Source organism: Antedon mediterranea, chromosome 6 (genome assembly GCF_964355755.1).
Source record: "Antedon mediterranea chromosome 6, ecAntMedi1.1, whole genome shotgun sequence".
In the NCBI taxonomy this organism is placed as follows: domain Eukaryota; kingdom Metazoa; phylum Echinodermata; class Crinoidea; order Comatulida; family Antedonidae; genus Antedon; species Antedon mediterranea.
Window position 1 is genome coordinate 7,863,199 of NC_092675.1, and position 21,137 is coordinate 7,884,335.

General features: G+C 33.1%; 2 protein-coding genes across 3 annotated transcripts; one reads left to right on the forward strand and one right to left on the reverse strand.

Annotated features, from left to right (window-relative positions):
* Positions 1-383: 383 nt before the first annotated feature.
* Positions 384-14,034, reverse strand: LOC140051201 (DNA repair endonuclease XPF-like). Of its 2 annotated transcripts, XM_072096337.1 has the most exons (21): positions 13,913-14,034; positions 13,453-13,537; positions 12,087-12,183; positions 11,358-11,440; positions 10,710-10,832; positions 9,970-10,180; positions 9,524-9,637; positions 8,684-8,779; positions 8,154-8,263; positions 7,299-7,368; positions 6,785-6,875; positions 6,261-6,341; positions 5,835-5,989; positions 4,975-5,183; positions 4,484-4,577; positions 3,845-3,982; positions 3,123-3,245; positions 2,361-2,621; positions 1,700-1,840; positions 1,161-1,297; positions 384-802 (listed from the first exon to the last, which is right to left on the reverse strand). In XM_072096337.1, the coding sequence occupies exons 2-21, from the start codon at positions 13,521-13,523 to the stop codon at positions 598-600; spliced, it is 2,610 nt and encodes an 869-aa protein (XP_071952438.1). In that variant the 5' UTR covers positions 13,524-13,537; positions 13,913-14,034; the 3' UTR covers positions 384-597. The 2 variants fall into 2 exon arrangements, with proteins under 2 accessions (XP_071952438.1, XP_071952439.1); XM_072096338.1 differs by lacking the exon at positions 10,710-10,832.
* Positions 14,035-14,447: 413 nt separating this feature from the next.
* LOC140051955 (uncharacterized) lies at positions 14,448-21,037 on the forward strand. The gene is made up of 10 exons (XM_072097311.1): positions 14,448-14,459; positions 14,791-14,845; positions 15,304-15,379; positions 16,258-16,346; positions 16,762-16,960; positions 18,015-18,115; positions 18,567-18,652; positions 19,475-19,639; positions 20,564-20,651; positions 20,982-21,037. Exons 1-10 carry the CDS (start codon positions 14,448-14,450, stop codon positions 21,035-21,037), a joined length of 927 nt encoding a protein of 308 aa, XP_071953412.1.
* Positions 21,038-21,137: the final 100 nt, after the last annotated feature.

Sequence of the window (21,137 nt, forward strand, 5' to 3'; positions counted from 1 at the left end):
GCAATGGTTGCGTGTGGTGTACATTTTGAGATAAACTTGCTGTTTACAAGAATCCACCTCATGAGGTGGATTTTTTAATTACACCTTAAACCGCAAGCTGGTTAACCGCAAGATAAGGAGCAATTTGTGTAAAGAGATGCATGCTGCTGGGTGTTTTTTGTTAGTTTACTTGTGTAAATTGTAAAGTTACACATGTCACTGATTTTACGTCCAAACACAGCCTATTTCCTTATGACCATTTACACACAACGTGGAGCGGACAGGCAGTTTAGCTTAGTATAGATACTCTATGTGGGACAGGATACACGTTTTTTTTGCGCTTACCGTTACCGCTTGTCTATTATAAATTGGCCTTAAAGCTATTTCTTGGGATTAACCAATGTATTGATACAATAAAGATCAAGAAACGAATTGTTGATAATTTTTCCAAAAATCTATTTTTTCTACATACAATAGTTTATATATATGATACAAATGATCTTCTTAACAAACCCCCCACCCCCATTTATCCAATGCTGGATTCGCACCTGAGCAAATGTCATCATCCATTAACAACAAGAGGAAGGAATATGAAATATCTCATAAAATGTCAAATTACTACTTCTTCACAATTGATTTTGCATTTTTACGACAAGGAAAGGAAGCAGTTTTTTTAGAAGCTGTTGTTGCAGCTTCTGTCTGCGTCGTATGTAGAAATTTGTGTAGTAGATTTGCATGCAGGCTACTCCCAAGCAACTCTTCCAATTGGTCAATTGATAGAGAACTTAATTCTGATAAATCTTTAACCTTCTTCAGTAAAGCCCTGAAATAAAAATGAATTATAAATAATTAAAAATTATAATTTATCATGGATTAAAATGAAATTTTATAATAATAATCTTGATAATTATGTTAATTATATATCATTACAGCCTTTAATCATCAATGTAAAGCTCTGTCTACACTATTAAGCTAGTTTGACAAAAAAAAGTGCGATGTGTCAAAATATGTTAGTGATTTGCCCAAATATGGTAGTGATATAACATCATCATGTCCATATATGGGCACATCACATTTTTTGGTCAAATAAAGTTTGATAGTGTAGACAGAGCTTAAGCCTAAAAAGTTGATTCAACATTTATTCAACTCTGCAGCCAGTTAATATCTATAGGCCTACATACCAGCAATTCTTTGTGTTAATTCCAGGCATCTTAAGTAACATATCATAGGGTGTATGATTATATACATCGATTGAGTCAGTTTTGTCAGTTGTTGTGATCGCCAGTGCACTCTCTACATCAGGCTGCATTCGGTTAGCCTATGAAACAAACATTGAAACATTACTTTTAATAAACAATACATCTGTAAACTGAACCACAGATATAACTGTAACTGAGTGTTTTATTGGTACAAGTCATGTAGGCACATTACAAATGAAATAAACACTGACATTATTTACGCTGAAAATGAAACTCAGTTGATGCTTTAATTTTTCTCTTCCACAAAATTTGTTAACCTTAACAAATAGGCGTATTTGGGGCTAGCTACTGCAGGTTCCCATGTCTATGTGATTACTATCTGGTGATGAAAGTTTACCAAAATCCTGTACCAAATTAGTGGTGGTTCTGACAAAAACCATATAATGTAGTTCCCACACACATGTTTCAGTATGTAAAACCTATTTGCCACCAATTATCATACAAAGGAACAAAATGGATACCTTAAGCTCTGCAAATAATTCTGCAGTACCGTGTGGACTTGGGCACCATAAGATTCGTAGACCGGGAAAATGTAGAGTCAGAAGAGCCAGTTTAGAAGAGATGTTTTGATATGATACTTCTGATGTCATTGTGGTTCTTGTCTAAAAACAAATATAAAAATGTTCAACTACAACAATAATAAACATTTTATTTTTACAATCGTTTGATAGGAAGGCTAGGCTATTCTATTTTTATGGCTGCGGAGTAGAACAGTGATAGACTATGCATTATAAAAATATGTTATGTGTAATAGACCCATTGGATAGAACTTTTACTGAGCAATAGAACTAACATTGAATGGCAAACGATATAAAATTAACCAATCAAATGGCTTAATTTTAACATATACTGTATTCTTTGAAAAAAATTATGGCGTATAGTTAAAAACGTCTTCCAAGTCCTGACGAAGCGAGTTTAGTTCTAGATGGCCAGAAATATTACTCTCGCCCGTAAAATTCATGATAAATGGCACCTTTAGTTGGCCGGAAATGACACTCCCATAGCATGCTAGGAATCAGCAAAAACGATCATATTTTGCTTTTAATGTGAATGTCAGGAGGAAGTCTGCAAGATGCGAGAGAGTTGGTAACTATGTGCATTAAACCATTGATATTAACGTACCTGTAGACTAAATGACTTGTTTGCATCAAATTCGACCAGCAAAACAGGTGTAGTGTAATACCTTGTCATTGCGACCACCTGGTTATAAAGTCTACCACTTTTCAACGATCCAATCAAATCACTCACGCTTTTACGTTCAACACAGATGTCAGGGGTCAATATGTAATCCCCAACTTCTATAGTAACAGGAACAATGTCAATTCCTTTCTTGTACAAAATCGATGGCAGCTCACTTCGAAATTCTCTCATATCAACTATCACCTAAAACATTGTTATTCACAAACTATAGTTGATTTAATTAATTAAACAATTTAGGGCTCTGAAAGTCTAAGATAATAAAATATATTGAATCATATTTGTAAATTGATATTTTAACTTTTGTATGAATACAAATTTAGAAATTTCTACCAAAGTGTATACAGTATATTCAGTATACAATGGAATCAAATTTGTGCTTTATACAAGTACTAGATGTTGTACATACTACACAATAACTTTCATCTTTCCTTTATGTTGAAATACCAGTAGACAGAACACATTTGTACACAATGGCAGGAACTGACATGGACCAGTACATCAGGGTAACCCTATTCTTTCAAATAATACACAGGGTTTTTTAAAAATGCATATGAGCCAGATGTGTACACTAGACCACTAAAACTATAGAGGTTTGAACATGTGCGTGATGCTATGGTTATGGTTTGCGGAGGCTCTACTTTAACAGCTAGGCTACTCAACATACAATATGTATGGATGTAATACCTTCTGCTGTACATGCATAGCTTGATCTCCTTTCCTAGTATTACTCTTATCTATTGGTTGTGTACGTTCCAATTGAGGGGCTACTTCTCCTTTTCCATCAACCTCTTCTGGAATAACCATTGTCTGTAGAATTAAAGTAAGCAAGTTGAAAATGAATTGCACTATTTCAATGTTGTGCTCTTAAAATCTCTTAAAAATACTAGTAGCAAACTTTCGGAAAGAAAGGTTTTTCTAAACTTGGCCAGTGAGTGTAGGCCAGTGAGTGTAGACCAGTTGACTAACTTCAGCTATCTGCAGAAAACTAGTTTGTTCCCTGAGCAATTCAAATAGGCAACATTGGGACCAGTTGGATGGGAGACCATCTGGGAATATCAGGTGTTGTATGGGGCTGGGGCCCTGCATCTAGTATCTGCTTCAGACGTATTGGCTTATCCCTCTCCTCTGGTTAAGGTGGGCACTGGATGAGCGAAGCCCTTGATCAATGAGAGGACCAACCAAGGGGCTTTAAACAATCCTGGCTTAGTTTCATTCATTATTCAGATTAACAGCGAAAATATAAATACAAAAAAATACATATACATACATAAACTGAAATGTTTTGTATGTAAATATAGTGCACAATAAGACACAAATTGTTTGAGAAACAAGCATTATAGTATACTGTGTTAAACATACAACAACAAAACAACCACTATAACAAAAAGTAACAACATGGAACTTACTGCTTTTTCTCGTATCAATTGTTCAAATGAATTCTTCTCCTTTTGGAGGGTTGTTAAGTAGCGTTGCTCTTCAGTTGATCCTTCGTACATTAGAAAGTAAACACGAAGTGGTAGATTCCCTCGCGTAGCTTTATATATCTTGAAAAAGGAATACAAATTATATATTTTTCAAAGTGGATCGAGAAATTTGTTATGGGGGGGGGGGGGGAGGGGAAGGAGAGAAGGAGAGAAAGGATAGCTGTATTTATAAACGATAAACAATTAAATAAAGTGTAAAAGGTAGCAGTGAGGGCATATGCAGATGATTATTATTACCTCTGCCAAATTCAAATTTTGGTTTATATATTTAGTTAGCAGGATTAATCAAAAAGTTATTGCCCGAATTTCACAAGATTTTAAAGGATGGTTTCATAGCTGTATGGGAACATGTAATTACATTTTATGCCTAGGAGGAGGCTTGCGCTCTCTGAGTGGCCTTCTTGTGAAATAAATTAAAATTGAATTATAAATCTGACGCTGTTTATTAACAATTCTGTCCTAAAAATCAGAAATCTGTCATCAACTACACTAGACCTTACATATTCCTTGGACTGTTATTTAGTTTTTTAATTACTTAACAACAAGCAATAATATACTCACTTCTAGTTGACGAACAAACTGAATCTCTGCATCATATAAAATGACGTACGTTGGCTGAACTTCTTTTAATGTTCTTGTTAAATTATGTGGATCTCTGTGATTTAAAAAATGTAAAAAAAAACAATTGAACGATCAAGATTTACTCATTTTATTTTAAATTAATGTGAACTATATGTTTTTCAGAGGATTATTGATTTTGAAAGTGGGCTCTCTAGAATTTATGGAAAAACATGTTTTGGTAAAAATAAACAAATATCTCTTTCTCTCTCTAAAGCTCTGTCTACACTATCAAACTTTATGTGACAACAAATGTGATGCACCCATATATGAACATGATGATGTCATATCACTACCATATTTGGGTATACAGTATTACTATCATATTTGGGTGCATCATACTTTTTTTGTCAAACTAGTTTTTGACTACAAAATAGAATTCATATTACTGAGTAAACAAAATAAAACAAACAAACGAAATACGTAATACTTACTCATTGCCATGAAGTGGATGGATGACAGTAGAGGGCGCTGTTACAATACCATAATATGCATCAAATGATGTCACTTGGACATCTGAAGATGCCTGGTCATTACCAGCATCAGGAATGCGTATTAAACTTCCTACCATCTGGGTCAATGTCTGCTCATCTTTGCCTCTTTCTGTTGGTTTTGATTTTGCAGTTCTTTTTCTTTTATTACCCTGGAAATAGAAGATGCACAAAGGGGGCATATTTAGATATTTGTTGATCTTCAGGAAAGTGCTGTGTAATGTCACAATTTCAATTTCGCAGAATGTTAATTTGTATATATAAATATGTGTTGATGGATTCAAACATGTACTACAAATGGAGAGAGGCATTATATACCAATATATAACAGTTTTGGTCCTCTCTCCTTCATTTTTGTTGTTGTTGTAATGTATTATACCATATGGACAATTGTCTGAAATAAAAGTTGAATTAAATTGAATAAAATGAGAATTATAGATAAATATCCTCCTTTTCTGCCTTTAACTCTCATTATAGTATATAGCCTATGAAAGAATGTGATTGGATGAAATGGCTATGACTACATACATTATATTGCCCTATTGGGAAATGAAAAACGTTATATTGCCCTATTGGGAAATGAAAAAGGTTATATTGACAGGCGGTCTGATGTCACTAGAATAGAGTGTCATGTATGTGTCAATTAGTTAAACATCATTATATTCACTCTAATACAACATTTTCACCATTTCATTGGACTGTCCTATTTAACTTCGTTCCACATCATTACAGTCATTCAGCTCATAAAAATAGTTTTACTATTCAACTCATAAACATTAATTCATTGAAAATTGAATACTTACAGCAGCGTCATCTTTATCCTTGTCAGAAGTTTTAGACTGGAAATATTTATCAAATAACTTCAACAATACTGGCTTAGCACCATTACAAAGAAAATCTTTTAGTTGTGAGCAAGTTCGGTCATCAGATGCACAGATCAAAACACGATTTGATTGACCTGAAATTTGGGCGAGTTTATTAATGTAAAAACATAATAATAATATGTGTACTACTAATATATGTGTAATACTACTAATAATATATGCATTCATTGACCTAAAAATGTAATACAAAAATAACTACTGTAAACATAAGTATAAAATAAATTTTATACAGATGTATGAAATGTAAAAATATCTTATTTGTAATATACATATGTATCTTAACCTGCTAATATTTGATATGTGTGTTTAAATAAAATGTGCATATTTGTGTGATTGTCTATTCACCTGTAGATTTACTGTCTTCCTTAATCTCATTCAAGGTATCTAATAATAACTGCCACTTCGGACATGGTTCAAGCTCGAGATCTAGAAGAAAACACAACAGGATACTGGCTAGTTCTGAATAGGGATCTAACATTTTCTCCAGTTGTCGTAATCATTAATCATACTTAATCAACCCTTAAAATAAATATCTGAAAAATATCTTAAAAAAAGTTAATTCCATTCTATAAAAGACTGTTCGGCCAAGTTTCTGCAGGAAAAAAATAACCGATAATTAACTGATAAAAATTAACCGATAAACTGCCTGTGAAAACAGGGTTTAATCGATTCAACTCGAGAAAAATTAACCAATAGTTATCTCATTCAAATTATCGGATAAATGGGATAATTTTTAACCCTTTTAACTGATGGACAAAGCATTGTGATTGGGCACCTGGTTGTTTGGTGATTAATGATCATGTACACTTTAGTGGTTAAAAAATTAATCGATAATTATATTGTGGCTTCGGAAACTCTCTAAGCATTACCTTGTTCTTCTTCATCTTTTTTCTTTTCCTCTTTGTCGTCTGTTTTTTGTTTCTTGTTCTTTGAGGCGCCAAATATTCTTTCTTTTGCATGCTATAGAAATATAATAAAACTTTTCAACAACAACAAAAAATGTGTTCATGATGCCAAACACTATTAAGGGTTTATTTAATCAATTAATGATATGTAATAATGATATCTTATTAGAGAGCCTTTATATTTGGTAAACAGAGGTGGACATTTTAACATGGGGTACCTAAATATACTGTTGTAATAAATATTCATTCATGTAATTGTATATCTCAAATACAGTTAGTACTTGATGAGTTTATCAAGGCTCTTTCTACCAATGATGATATTTTTGGCAAACAGACGTGGACATTTTAACATGGGGTACCTAAATATACTGTTGTAATATATTTTGTACTGTATATCTCAAATACAGTGTTATGGTAAAATTCTTTACCATATTGTTTGTTGTCATGACTAAAAATAAAATGTTTTGATTTAATTTACCATAAACATTGTGTTTGCTGCATCTAAATAAAGCCAACCAGAGTTCTGTCCAAACTTTAGCTCACTTGATCTATAACAAAAATACAGTAACTCCAAACAATTACAGTATTAATATTTTCCCAATTGTAGACAATTTACAGATTATAAAAGCATTGTTAAGTTTACAACTATTAGAGTTGTACATGGCACATCACTTGCTTTGTCTCAAAACTACTCAGACTTGGTATAGTCTATACTACAGATATACCCTTTCACACCAAAACTCCGGAGTGATCTCCGTAGACACCCTGGGGTTTATGACCATTAAAAACTCCGGAGATACCTCTTTCATACCAACCTAGCAACACCATGGTTTATAAAATAAAATTGTAAATGTCGCCCTATATTTTGTTTGTTTATATAGCGACCATCATTAGAATAATTAATTAATTAATTTAATAATTATTTTCAAAAGCCTCAGAAGTCATAATGTTTTATTGATACTACTTATTATTTTATAGACCCGCTATATATTTTGTACAAATAAGTAATTTTAAAATAAAACTAAAGCAATAAGTGATCGTGTGAGGATGACCTGTTGACCTCAAAACTCCTTTTACACCTAAACACCGGTGTGTCCCCGCAATTCACCCTCCGGAGAACATTCAGCTGTTGAACCCCGCTGTTTTGAACTCCGGAGTTGTTTGATTTTACCTTTCACACCAAAACACCGAGGCGTCAACTCCGGAGGGTCGCCGGAGTTTTGCTTTTGGTGTGAAATGGTATTAGATAGCAACCCCTTTACACACACAGCAAACAATAATATGGATACAGTTTTAATATTTCAAATGACAGGATCTAAATTGTTATTGTTACCTGAATGTGTTTAAATAATTATAGAATGTGATGCAATCATACTGAACAAGATACTGTAGAAGTAGACAAAGAAGCTTTAAATCAGCCACCAACTGCCTTGTTTTACCCGTCTAAAAAATAATAAGGTAAAATTCACTGTATCAATAATAATCTGCTCAATTCTTGGATCTTAATCCTGTGGTTGCATTCACTAAAGCTTGGTTCCCACTAGAACGTAACGCAAGGACGTAAACGCAACGCAAGCGTTTTAACCAATGACAAGCGAAGTTATAGACAGTTAGCAATCACAAGCGAATAAGCCATCGCTTGTGATTGGTCAATTCGCTTGCGTTGCGTTTACGTCCTTGCGTTACCTTCTAGTGGGAACCAAGCTTTATCAAAATATCTCCCTTCCTGTGGTCGTATTCACCAATCGAAATAATCTCCCTTAAACAGAGATGTTTACTGTAATATCTCTATGCTTATACACTATTTCAATTAAGTCAATACATATTTAAATAGTTTTTGTAGTTAGTGTATTCTCTACTTACCAGCTGATGCCAAACTGGATCCAGTTGGTGCTTGATGAGTTTATCAAGGCTTTTTCTACCAATGATATTCTGAACACAAAGGGCATCTGCATCCAGCTAAAAAGTAACAAAGATCCTCCTTAATAACACACAATAAGTTCAGAAGAAAGCCATAAATAGTCTTTTAAAATTTCAAAATATACCATAAAAAAAGAACTTTCAAATTGGCCTAACATGACATTTTAAAATTTGTAATTATTACGGTAATTAGTATATGGACCATCACAATTCCTGTGATGTTTTATACTGTATTGAGATCATTGAGAATGACACAATACAAAAACTTCCACTGTACAGTGTATGAAATAACATACAAATAATTAATGTTTATGAGTGTAATGGTACAAATATGAGGTGAATGATGAAAGGTTAGATTTCAACGAGGCAAGTTGAATACGAGTTGATATTTAACCTTTCATCATTCACCAAATGCAATTATTTGTATTATTACATGAATATAATACATTCATTATTTGTTTTATATAACATCTAAATAGATTCCTCTAATTTGAATCAAATAAAAGTTAGGCCTAGCCAAGGCCTACATTTGATTCACATTGATTAAAACAGTAACATTTGCTTTTTAATAATTATATTAAATATTATTATTTATGGATTTTATAAATGCACCTACACTGTAGTGTTAATTACCCATGTCAACAAACGACCAAACAATCCCAGGTCTAGCAAGGTTAAAAAGCCTAGGCCTAGCCTGATACTAACTAACCATTTATCATTTACCTCATGCCATTACTTGTGCCATTACACACATAAGCATTCATTATTTGTATAATAATTTACCATAGGATTGTATCTTTTAATCTCTTGAAGACAAGCATTAATGATGTCAAGAATTGATGATTGTATGGCTTGCATTCGTGCTGTCATGCTAAGCTGAAGCTCAACAACATCTGGCTAAAAGCAATAAAAAGAAGAAAGAAATAAGTGGTTATAAGGAATTGTAGCTTGGTGGGTAAATCTTGTCTGACGCTTGAAACTTTATTTAAAGCTCTGTCTACACTACTGTATCTAACTAGTTCGATAAAAAAAGTGTGATGTGCCCAAATATGGTAGGGATATTCCAAAATATGGTAGTGATATGACATCATTGTGTTCATATATGGGCATATCACAAGTTTGATAGTGTAGACTTAATATAATAGAGAATCTTGTGTGGCAATCGTCAGTAATGTGAATATAAAACTAAAGTGTCTCAATCTTTTGATTAATAACCTTTAACCTCTTACCTGATTTCTTTCTAAAAACGAGTTAACTGAAGCATGAAATCGAGGCCAGAGATGAAGTTTGCGGACAAACAAGCTTTTCATCACATGATCAATGTTACAGAAGCCAGATGAAAAGGCTTGTGGTTGGTCAGAGAACGCTTTTATAAATCCTGTCTTGTTCTTCTCTCGATACAGCCGTAATATGAAGGATTCTTGATGACTGTTGATAATCCTAAAACCAACGTAGCAGTGTGAATAAGTTAAGCTGTATCAAAACATTGGTTTGTCTAACTTTTTTTTAAAATTTCATATGTATCAAACAGCGAGTAACTTACCAATTACAGGATGGATAAACTATTTTCAGAACCTATTGGTATGAGCCCGCACTGGCTAAAACCAGAGGCCCCGGAGCTTACAGGGGCCCCTGAGCAGGTCCCAGAGGAAAAAAACAGGCATTAAAATATGCCGAAAAGGGCTAAAAACATCAGAGGCATCGAGCGTGGGAGGGCCACTTAGGGTCCTTAAACTAGGGGCCTCAAGCCTCTGTGTTATGCCACTGACAATTTTATTATTGATTGTGCTTATAAACAAAGTTTAATTTTAGGAAGTGGAGTTGAAAATGTTGTGAGGAACAACTCTGGCACAAGGTCAGGATTGAGCCCTAGATGTAGGGATTGGAAGGCAAGCACATCAACCACCAAGCTACAGCTCTACTACATTATGTAGAGTAAGCATAATATTGTTTTCATTTGTAACTTTACTTATGTGCTTTTGAGACAAGAATGCCAGATACTAGATGAGCAGGTATACGGTCAGTTAATAAGTCCACAACAAGAATACGTGAAGTGATAAAGAGAACTCCACCTTCTAAGTAAACAGCTTGTCTGCAAAATAAACATACCACAAATCAAATTTTTTCTTATTTTCAGTAATGCATATGTATGGAATCGAATGCAAACTCTCACAAATTACACAAATGTTTCGCTGAAAAGTTAGGAGTCTTCCATCTGTTTTGGCCTCACAATTGATCGAAAAGTGGGTGAATTTCAGAAGAAAAAAAAATATCAATCCGCGCGCAATGCATTTTGGGATTTATAGCGGGCCGCTATAATTATTAGAATCAACTTATTTTTCACATTTTTAACCATTTAAAGACAAAAAAAGTTATCGCAATAGGACCATATAGTATTATTTTTACATTAAATATAGTTTGTGATCTTAAATATTAGATCTAAAAAACGTAGGGAAGGTGTCTTTAAATATTAGGAAAGTGATTGAAGATATAATAATTTCAATTTTCATTTTTTCAAAACACAGTTGAACTCTTCTGAAAGCAGACTCAAAAACCAAAATATCCCAAATAAGAATTTTCTCACAATAAAGGAAATTTATGAAATATCCCATAATACCTTTGTTTCACACTGTACTCATTGTTGATAACCTTTGGTAAAGACTTTACCTCTTTGCTTATTAATTCTTCAATTAGGTAATTCTGTGAATGAAAAAGAAATCAAAATGGTCAGTCACACATTCAAATGGCACTGTAATTTGCTTGTAAAGCTCTGTCTACACTATCAAACTTCATGTGAAAAAAAAGTGTTATGTGCCTAAATATGGTAGTGATATAGCATCATCATGTCAATACAGTATATGGGCACATCACATTATTTTGTCACATAAAGCTTGATAGTGATAGACAGGGCTTTTATTTATAATTAGGACTACAAACCCAACAAATAATTCAATATGTTTGATGATAATTTTAATCGTACAAACATTCAGAATTATTGAAGAACTTATTAATTGATCATGTCAGTATCTGCCCTAACTGCTTTCTTGGGCTTGAGCCTAACCCTAGCCTCTATAGTGAAATATCAGTAGTCTAGAAGTAGTGACATCAGGCTAGTTTTCTGGAGGTTGTAGGTTTGATTCCCACCCAAGAATTACTAGTATGGTACTCGCAAATTTGTTTAATTAATTACGTCTGAGAAAGGCAAATCTTCTGATTCGGTGGTTTATATAATTAAACTACACAACCCTGAGTTCTGAATAAATAGATAAATAAGGCAGGCTATTATTTCAAAGTTCAAAACAAAGGGAGATGGCAATTTGATAAAGTGTAGGGTTGAAAGGTTAACCTCTTCATGACTGCTTGTGTTGAGAACAAGAACAAGATTTCCAGGGTCACTGTACAATTCTATGAAATGCAGTAACAATCTTTCTATTCCAAGACCCCTAAATGAAAAAAAAAACAGCACTGTAATTTATTAACAAATAAATACACATCTAATCCATCTAAGGTATTAAATTCATATTTTTTTCTGACCAAAACCTTGTTATGTTTGCAATTAAATTTGGGTTTGAAAAGAAAACCACACTAAAATAGTTCTGTTGACATTTGCATTGTCAGGAGAACAGGAGTTAGGAGAACAGGAGTTGGGAGAACATGAGAGGATTTGGAGTGCACTTCCCATACTGTTGTGGGAATTTTGAATACAGATCACTCCGGCCGCGCTTCACTCCGGCCGCGCTTCAATCCGGCCGCGGTTCATTCCGGCCGCAGCTATGGAGCGCCCAATGAGTCTTTTACAACCGAGACACGTTTTTTTGTAGAGAATCAAAATAAACATTTGTAATCATACAGTATATTTTTTCTCTTTCAGGATCACAACAACATCGCAAGTGTTTTAAATTAGGTCTAATGCTAAAACAAAATAATTTATGTGTTGTATCCAATTAAATGTAATAGGCTAGTATATTAATTGTAATGTGATTAATTAATGTAATTTATTGCAATGTACCCTATATGTCATATTATGTTTATCATATATAAATTAAAATATAAAATCATTGTAAATTGGACTGTACAAAAATAATATATTAATTCTTGATACAATTCCAGGTAACATTAATTACACGGATATTTGATTATTTGAAATAAATTAATATTGTAAATATTGTTATTATTAACTATAACAAACATCAATAATAATTGATCATTTGAAATAAATTATTAACTACAATTAGTAAGTATGGGTACTGGCAAGATAAAGTGTTATAAAAATAAGGGTTTTAACAAATTTTTAATGTTAATAAATGTAAAGCTATAAAAATAAATGTACATTAAATAGAAATTAAATAGTGTTATTCAAGCGGGTATTTGATTATTATTTTATTATTGAATTTAATTAAGTTAAGTTTAGTTTGAAAGAAAAAGCAGTTCCAACTTCTTTGAATGTTATTGTTAATGAAAAAAGTAAAATTGTTGCTAATAAATATTCAACTAGTTCCATTTAAATTCACCAAGAATTTGTTATAATACTGAACAGTATAGAAAACGTACAGGAAGTCAAATTGAATAGCGGCCGGAGTGCATACCATCGCGCTAAACTGATACGGCAGCCGGAGTGAAGCGCGGCCGGAGTGATCGGCTACCGGAATGAATTTTTAATGTGTAGTTCTGATGTATCCCTCCACTAAAAAAAAAAACCTGTTTGCATTTACCGTGCTGAAACAATAAGTCCATCCTCATGGAACAGATCTAAAAACATCTGCTTTTCATATTCCAGCAGCATTTTATGTCTTGATTCTGTATAAAAAATTGTATTTATTATCTTATCAACCCATCATAAAAGCAATCCTTTATAGTTAGCAATTTTAATTTTTGCAAAAATAAATCAAGTACTTCACATTTTTAAATTGATTTAAATATTACACTGCACTTTGCAGAAAGTAGAGCTGTTGCATCAAATACTACTACTACTAGGTCTAGGCCATGTCAGCATGTTCCCTCACATGCGAAGATATGCAATTTGGTTGCTTTTTATAGATTTGTGAAGTCAGGCCTAGGCCTAAGGGCTAGGCCTAGTAGTATATCTGTGACACACAGTCTGTGTTACCTACTCTAGCTAGTACAGTACTACCAACCTGGCTTTATGAGGCATTATGATCAATAATTCTTTACCTTGTTTTACTTAATTGATTTTCATATACAGTATACTTGAAGTATCGACTGGTCTTATTGCTATTAAGTACTTCATAAAAAGATATTTTATTACATGAAAAATGTTGTACAGTATTTTTGTTTTCTCACATGTTGGTCAACATGCTCGAATAGGTTTCAAACATTTTATGCTTGATTAGTTTGTCACGCTTGGTTGACTTCCTGTTCTGGCACACGGCGGCATGTTTTTGTTTTTTGTTTGTCTCGGAACAGATTTTGTATTTAAAAGGTGGCAAAAATAAGTATTATGTGCATATAAATGTAGTAATAGGGTCTAGGATAGTAATTCAATAGAGTTATATTATTAAAAATCGATAAAAACAAATTGTTATTCCACTGACACAACATAGCCTGCCCTAGCTAGGTAGACTAGCCTAGCCTAGGCTAGGGCTAGCCTAGGCTCCTAGGCCTAGGCCTACTACTACTTTAGTAGTAGTAGGCCCCAGTCTTGACGAATCCTTCCTATTTACACCATGCATGGATGGACACCCCACTGATGACTTTTCATGTAATTTCGGTCGCACTTCATATCATTGGTCGCAGTATATGAAATGTGCTAAAAATAGAATAGACCCTAATAATCCTACTTCTTCGCAAACTTTATATCAACAAATCCTACTTCTTCTACTCCCTACATATAAAGTACCAGTAATTAAAATTGTACTCCCTGGCGACTATTATAATGACCTAAAGTCTAGGTAGGCCTACTACTCTGTAAAAAAAAAATTGTGATAAACAGTGATTACAGTTTTATTGGTACGTAAATATTGATTGATGAGAATGAGATGACATGTTATTTAATAATACAGGTATATAATGTAAAAAAATGAGTTCAGCAGTTGCAAGCATTGAATGGCTGGATCGATGTCCAATTGGAAACAAGCCTAGTCCAAGGTAAATTCATATGCTGACCATATTGTGCATGTTTCAATAATAACTTGTCATTCATAAACTTTGTCTCATAATTGGCTTTGAATTTACATGCATGAGTGCATACATTTAAAAATAAAATGTCTATACATTTTCATAGTGGTAAATTTGTTCAAGAAAACATATTTTGAAACCAAGATATTACCTTGAGTAGAGCTTAAACATGAATTAACTGTTAATATTGAAAGAGAAAGACAAAAAACAGTAATAACTAAAAACTAGTAAAACATCTAAAATGATGTAAAATATGGTAAAACTACTTGGTTTTGATGAATTATTATATCATATTTATCAGTGAATCATTTACACATTTCATATTTTTTATTTATGTATTGCAGTGGATTGAGATTTATTCAGCTTTTAATTATAAAATATAAAATTGAAAGAAGAGTTAATTAAGTTAACTTTAATTTTTGTTTAAGTTGTTAAGCAGCTAGAGTGGATTGAAGTAAAGCAGTGTGGTAGCATCCCAGATTCAAGAGATGGCCATTCTCTAAGGTAACTTAAGAAATAAATTTAAATAAAAAATGATAAAGAATAAATAATATAAAGCTTGGTCTACACTATAAAACTAGTTTTACAAAAAAAGTGTGATGTGCCCAAATATGGTGGTGATATTGGAAAAGCAGCAACCACTTTTGGAAGATTTCGTGCTTGTGTATGGAACAACCACCATAACCTTACCATCAAATTGATGATACATTGCATTTGTCCTGTTATATTGCTCGGAGTCCTGGACATGCACCACGTATCGTCATCAGGAGAAAAGACTAAACTATTTTCACTTTCGCTGTCTGCGCTCTATCTTACTGTAGGTGTGCTTGTGTACCAATAGTGTTGTGTTGTCAATTATTAAAATAATTTTCTATGGTGAACTGACTCGACCACGTGGACGGATGATCTTTTTTTTTTAATATTCCCACTGGTTCTTCTACCAGCAGAGTAGTTTATAAATCTAATAATTGCTGATGTTTTTTACTTTTTACTGTATAAAAATAATTTAACAAATCAATGAACCCAACTCATCCGTAGAAGAGAAGTACTTAGCTTAGTTAAATAATATTTTGGGCCTGAGGTTATCATCTGTCATGACTGGATTGGGACATATATATGCCCAAATATGGTAGTGATATGACATCATCATGTCCATATATGGGCACATCACATTTTTTTTTGTCACATAACTTTTTTGATAGTGTTGACAGAGCTTAACAAATAATAAAGAATATTGATAATATAATAAAGAATATTAAAAAAGAAAAGAAGAAATGATAGATCTGTATAAGACATAAATCATTTATTTTACATAACTTTAGTATACTTATCGCATAAAGTGTAATCTAAATATGAATTCATTCATGCACTTACTTTTGCAGTTCTATCGGCAGTGACTTGTACTTGCATGGTGGGAAAAACCACCCAGATGCGAAAAAATGTCTACCAGGAACCTTTAAATTTGACACAGGTATTGAAAAAAAAGATTTTCTATTCAAGAATTTTCTTGGTTAAATTGTAATGCTAATAAAATGATGATATTATTACATAAATCCCCTAGTCTATACACCCAACATAAGCACCCAACACAACCATGATCCTGTCCAATCATAGTTGAAAATATATTATTGGGAAAACTTTTATGGAAGACCAGATTTTCAAGTCAGTGGAGAATTACATGTACAGTACTTTCACTATTACTTTCTCTATAGTTTTACTGACCCCCTTTTTTTTTTTTTTTTCATTTATTTCGTCTCACTTATAACAAAAAAAACAAACAATAGAGAGAGACAGGATTCCCAAAAGCGAACTAAATCAAACCATCAAGTTTTGATTGTACCTATTAACAATAAAATATCAATTTTGTCTCGATTTTCTTACTATAGTCAACCAGCACTGGGTCAAATGCGAAAGAAATGGACCTGAACCAATGACCTTGTGTCATGACACAGCAGTCGCTCGTGGCAACCTGTATGTTATTGGTGGAATAATACACGGTAAAGCTAGTAACAACATTTATCTGTTTCAGCCTTCGTCTTCAACTTGGACATTGTTGCATACGCATGGTGAAATTCCAACTCCGAGGTATTTCAAAATGTAGTAAATTCATTTAATTTTTTTATTTTCCACACATTGTACAAATTAGAACAGATATTTATACTTTAGAAAAGAAAAAAAATACAAAGAGGACAATGTGTGAAAGGAGATAAAAATATGTAATAACTAGAGGGTACTCCGAGAGTACAAACCTCCGCCTACTGTAAAATTCCCCTACATAAAATGCCCCTGAATATTTTTTTTTTACATTTTTTTTATTAGTTCTAAGTGTAAATATGTTAACTGCACACTACAAAGTTGTGGATGACAGTGTGGTGTAATGGTTATGTATCCAGCCTCTCACAGTTGAGATCGCTGGTTCAAGTCCCACTGAGGTTTTTTTTTATTATTTTTTTATTTCTTTTTTTTTAGCTTTTTGTTGACCTTGATCTTTGACCCTGACCCTTCAAAATTTAACCACAATTATATGATGTGTCATTGATCATTGTGACTAAGTTTTGTGAGAATCGGATAAAAACTGTGGTCTCTAGGCAGTAAAATAGTTTTTTGTTAGTTGTGACCTTGACCTATGACCTTTTCCCCTCAAATTCGAACTCGTCCAAGCTTTTGGGGCATAGATCATTGTTGCCAAATTTGGTGAGAATCGGATAAAAACTGTGGCCTCCAGGCTGTTCACAGACACACACACACACAAACACACACACACACAAACACCCAAACATACAGGGCTGAAAATATAACCTCCTTGGCGGAGGTAATTACTTTAAGCATTGACCACCTAAACAGTTGTCGACATGACAAGTAAACTAAAAGCTATATGATAAAAACAAATAATAAAAAAAGAAAACAAATAACATTGTGAATATGAATGGGATCATATTATTATGCCATAATAGTTAAAACTTACTAATACAAGATTATTATTATCAACAAAACAGAAAAAAAGATTGTTTAAATATAGATAAATAAGGAAATGTAGTCCTTAATTAGTGATTTCTAATAAGTGATTTTGAAACTGATTCCTATATTTTTTACTTCAAATGAAGTTTCAGAGAAAGTAGTAATGTGTTTATTTTTTCAGATGTGACCACCGATGTAGTGCTGTTGACTCACGAATATATCTGTTTGGTGGTTGTCATGGATACCAGTTGTTCCTTAATGATCTGTATGTTCTTGATACAGGCAAGTAACTTCCTAGTCTAGGTTCTAAACTGTGTTTCAACGTAATATTAGTAAAAAGATAAATATTTTGGCACATATGGCATTTCATATGTGTAATTCTTGTTTCCAGACTAAAATCGAAACGCTGTCTGGTGGAATAACATAAAAAAGATATGTATCTACAGATTTGGGGCAAGCCAAGTAAATTCCAAACAACTGTCTGTGATATCTTAGTGTGAACAGAGTTTTTAAACAGAACGTGTGACAAAATCATCAAAAATAATAAAAAAGTATTTTGTAAATGTTATAATATACTGATATTACATTTTTTTTATATAAAATTGATTTATATGTTTTGCCAGATAATCATATACTGAGAACATCGCACCAGAAATTTTGAAATGAAGATTTTATTGTAGTTATTATTACTATAAATAATGTGTAATGTTCTTTCTTATCGTATTATCAATAGATAGTCTTGTTTGGACAAAGCCAGAGGTCAAAGGTGAAGTACCTTGTAAAAGAGGATCACATTCATTTACAGCACACTCAGATAAGGTATTGATGTGGATTATTGTCATATTGCCAAAGTAATTATTTACAGTAGTGGTTGGAAGAGATACCATGTTTGTTGGGAAATCAAAAAAAAGTTATAGTTATACAAATACACATGATTTAGCCGTAATTGGTTATTCAAGTTTTTCCCCACTCTCTTAAGGGTCTTTCACACCTGTACCGGTCCGGTGCCGGGAAAATCCAATCGAACGTCAATGTTTCGTTTTCACGCGGCTATGTGCATATCGATTGGCGCATAGCCGCATGGAGCGCCATGAAAACGAAACATTGATGTTTGATGCGCCGGACCATAACCGTGCCGGAACAGGTGTGAAAGACCTTTTATACTTATTTGTAAATATTTCCATGTGCATATAATGTAATTAAAATCAACAACCATTGCACGCAAATACTGTACAGCCATTAGATAATCACAGCAAAAAACTGATTGGCTTAAAGTTTTAACCACTCACAATCACTCATGGACCTATGCTTGTCTTCCAATCCCAAGGTTCAGGGTTCAATGCTGACCTAGTGCCAGGGTTCAATCCTGACCTAGTGCCAGGGTTGTAACTCAAGACTCTTTCATCTCCACTCCCTAAGCCTTAGTTTATAAGCAGGATAAATTATTAAACAGTTTATCCATCCTGTAATTGTCGAGTTACTCGCTGTTGGATGCGTATGAAAAGAAGATAAATTATGAAATTGTTTATCCATCCTTTAATTAGAGAGTTACTTGCTGTTGGATGTGTATGAAATAACAAACAAATTTGTAAATGTGTTTTGTAATAGATAATTGTTTTTGCATTATGTTTTTGTTTGAAGGACTTGTATGTATTTGGTGGTTTAGGTGTTGTTGGTACATCGGATGTCATATTGAATGACCTCTACAAGTTGAGCATTGACACATTAAAATGGAAGCAACCATTCTTCATCTCTGAGCCACCAACTAATCGATTCAATCACTCGGCAATTATTTACAAAAATCATGTAAGATCTTGTTATTAAATGTAAAATGTATTCAATCAAAAATGTAACTGGTTCATGTACAAACATAAGAAAAAACTACTCTGTTCCCAGGATCTAGCCCTTAATCTTGGTTCCCACTTAAGCTTGGTTCCCACTAGTGACGCAACCTACGCAACATAAGAAAATTCCCTTCCAATAATTGTGTTTGCTCCCGTCTGCGTGAAATCACACTTGTGATTACGCAATACAGCACTTTGCGTCGATACGTCGCTGCGTTACGTTGCATTGCGTTCTAGTGGGAACAATGGAAGCATGAAGCAATTTATTTTTTTCAATCACAACATGATGGATCATCCAAACTGTCACTTGTGATTGGTCAACTTGTTTTAGTTAAAGTTAAGCTGCAGTATAATTATCAACAAAAGTTTGAATTCCTGTCATTATTAGAGTTAGACTTTAATTAGTAGAGTAAAAGCTTACTTGTTGTCCTTAAATGATGCAATTAATTTTTCTGTGAGAAAGACCTCAAATCAAATTCTGATTTTGAAAAAGATTCCAGTTTTTTGTTTTCATTTTTTCGAGCGAGTCTGTAGCCGAGCAGTTAAGACAGTGGAACTGTAATTACATAGCCATAACATTGGCAAGGGTTCGAGGCTCATTCGCTCCATGGTTCTGGTGGTAGAACAAGTCTTTTCAGATAAGGACTATAAACCATATGTACAAAGAACCTAGTACATATTTCGAGTAGGTGTTACCCCGGTGTACTGGTACACACACAGCCACTGATCATAACTGTGCCCTCAGAAAGACCAGCCTTTGACTAAAAAGGTTACCCAGTATAAATAAATTTCAAATTTAACATTTTATGAGAGTTGACTGCATATCAGAGTAAAGTAAATGATCCCGACCACTTGAATAGATTGTTCATTTTTTCTATTTTTACAGTTATACGTTATCTATGGCACCAATGAAGATGATGATTTGTTCGACGTAAGTGTTACACGTCTTATCAATCCATCACAACGAAAGCCATGTGAGTTTTTATTCTTTAGTTTTTTTCTACTTTATCTTTATTACCTTTACAAAGTACTTTACTTTATACATTAAAACCCCTCTTAATGGGCACCCCTATTAAGCAGACACTTTCTGTTATAACAAACAATGTATAATATATGTTTTAACACACTGGTCAACCTCTATTCAGGGGACACTTTCCTTTGAAATTAGCAAAGAGTATGTATGTTTTAACACTACTGTACAGCCAGTCCTAATAAAGGAAAACTTAGTTGAGTCTTGAATAAAATTTCTACTTTATTTGTGATACTAAGATTTTAAAAGTATTTTTCTTTGCTTTCTTTATTAGTAAAATTACCACCAGATGAAGTCCACTCTTTACTTCAAAAAACCAACAAAAGATGATGTGATTTTGTTTTCATTTAGTTAACCTCTATTTTTATTAAGTTTCTCAACTATTACAGCAAGCAACACATTGTTCATAAAAAAAAAATCATTTTTATAG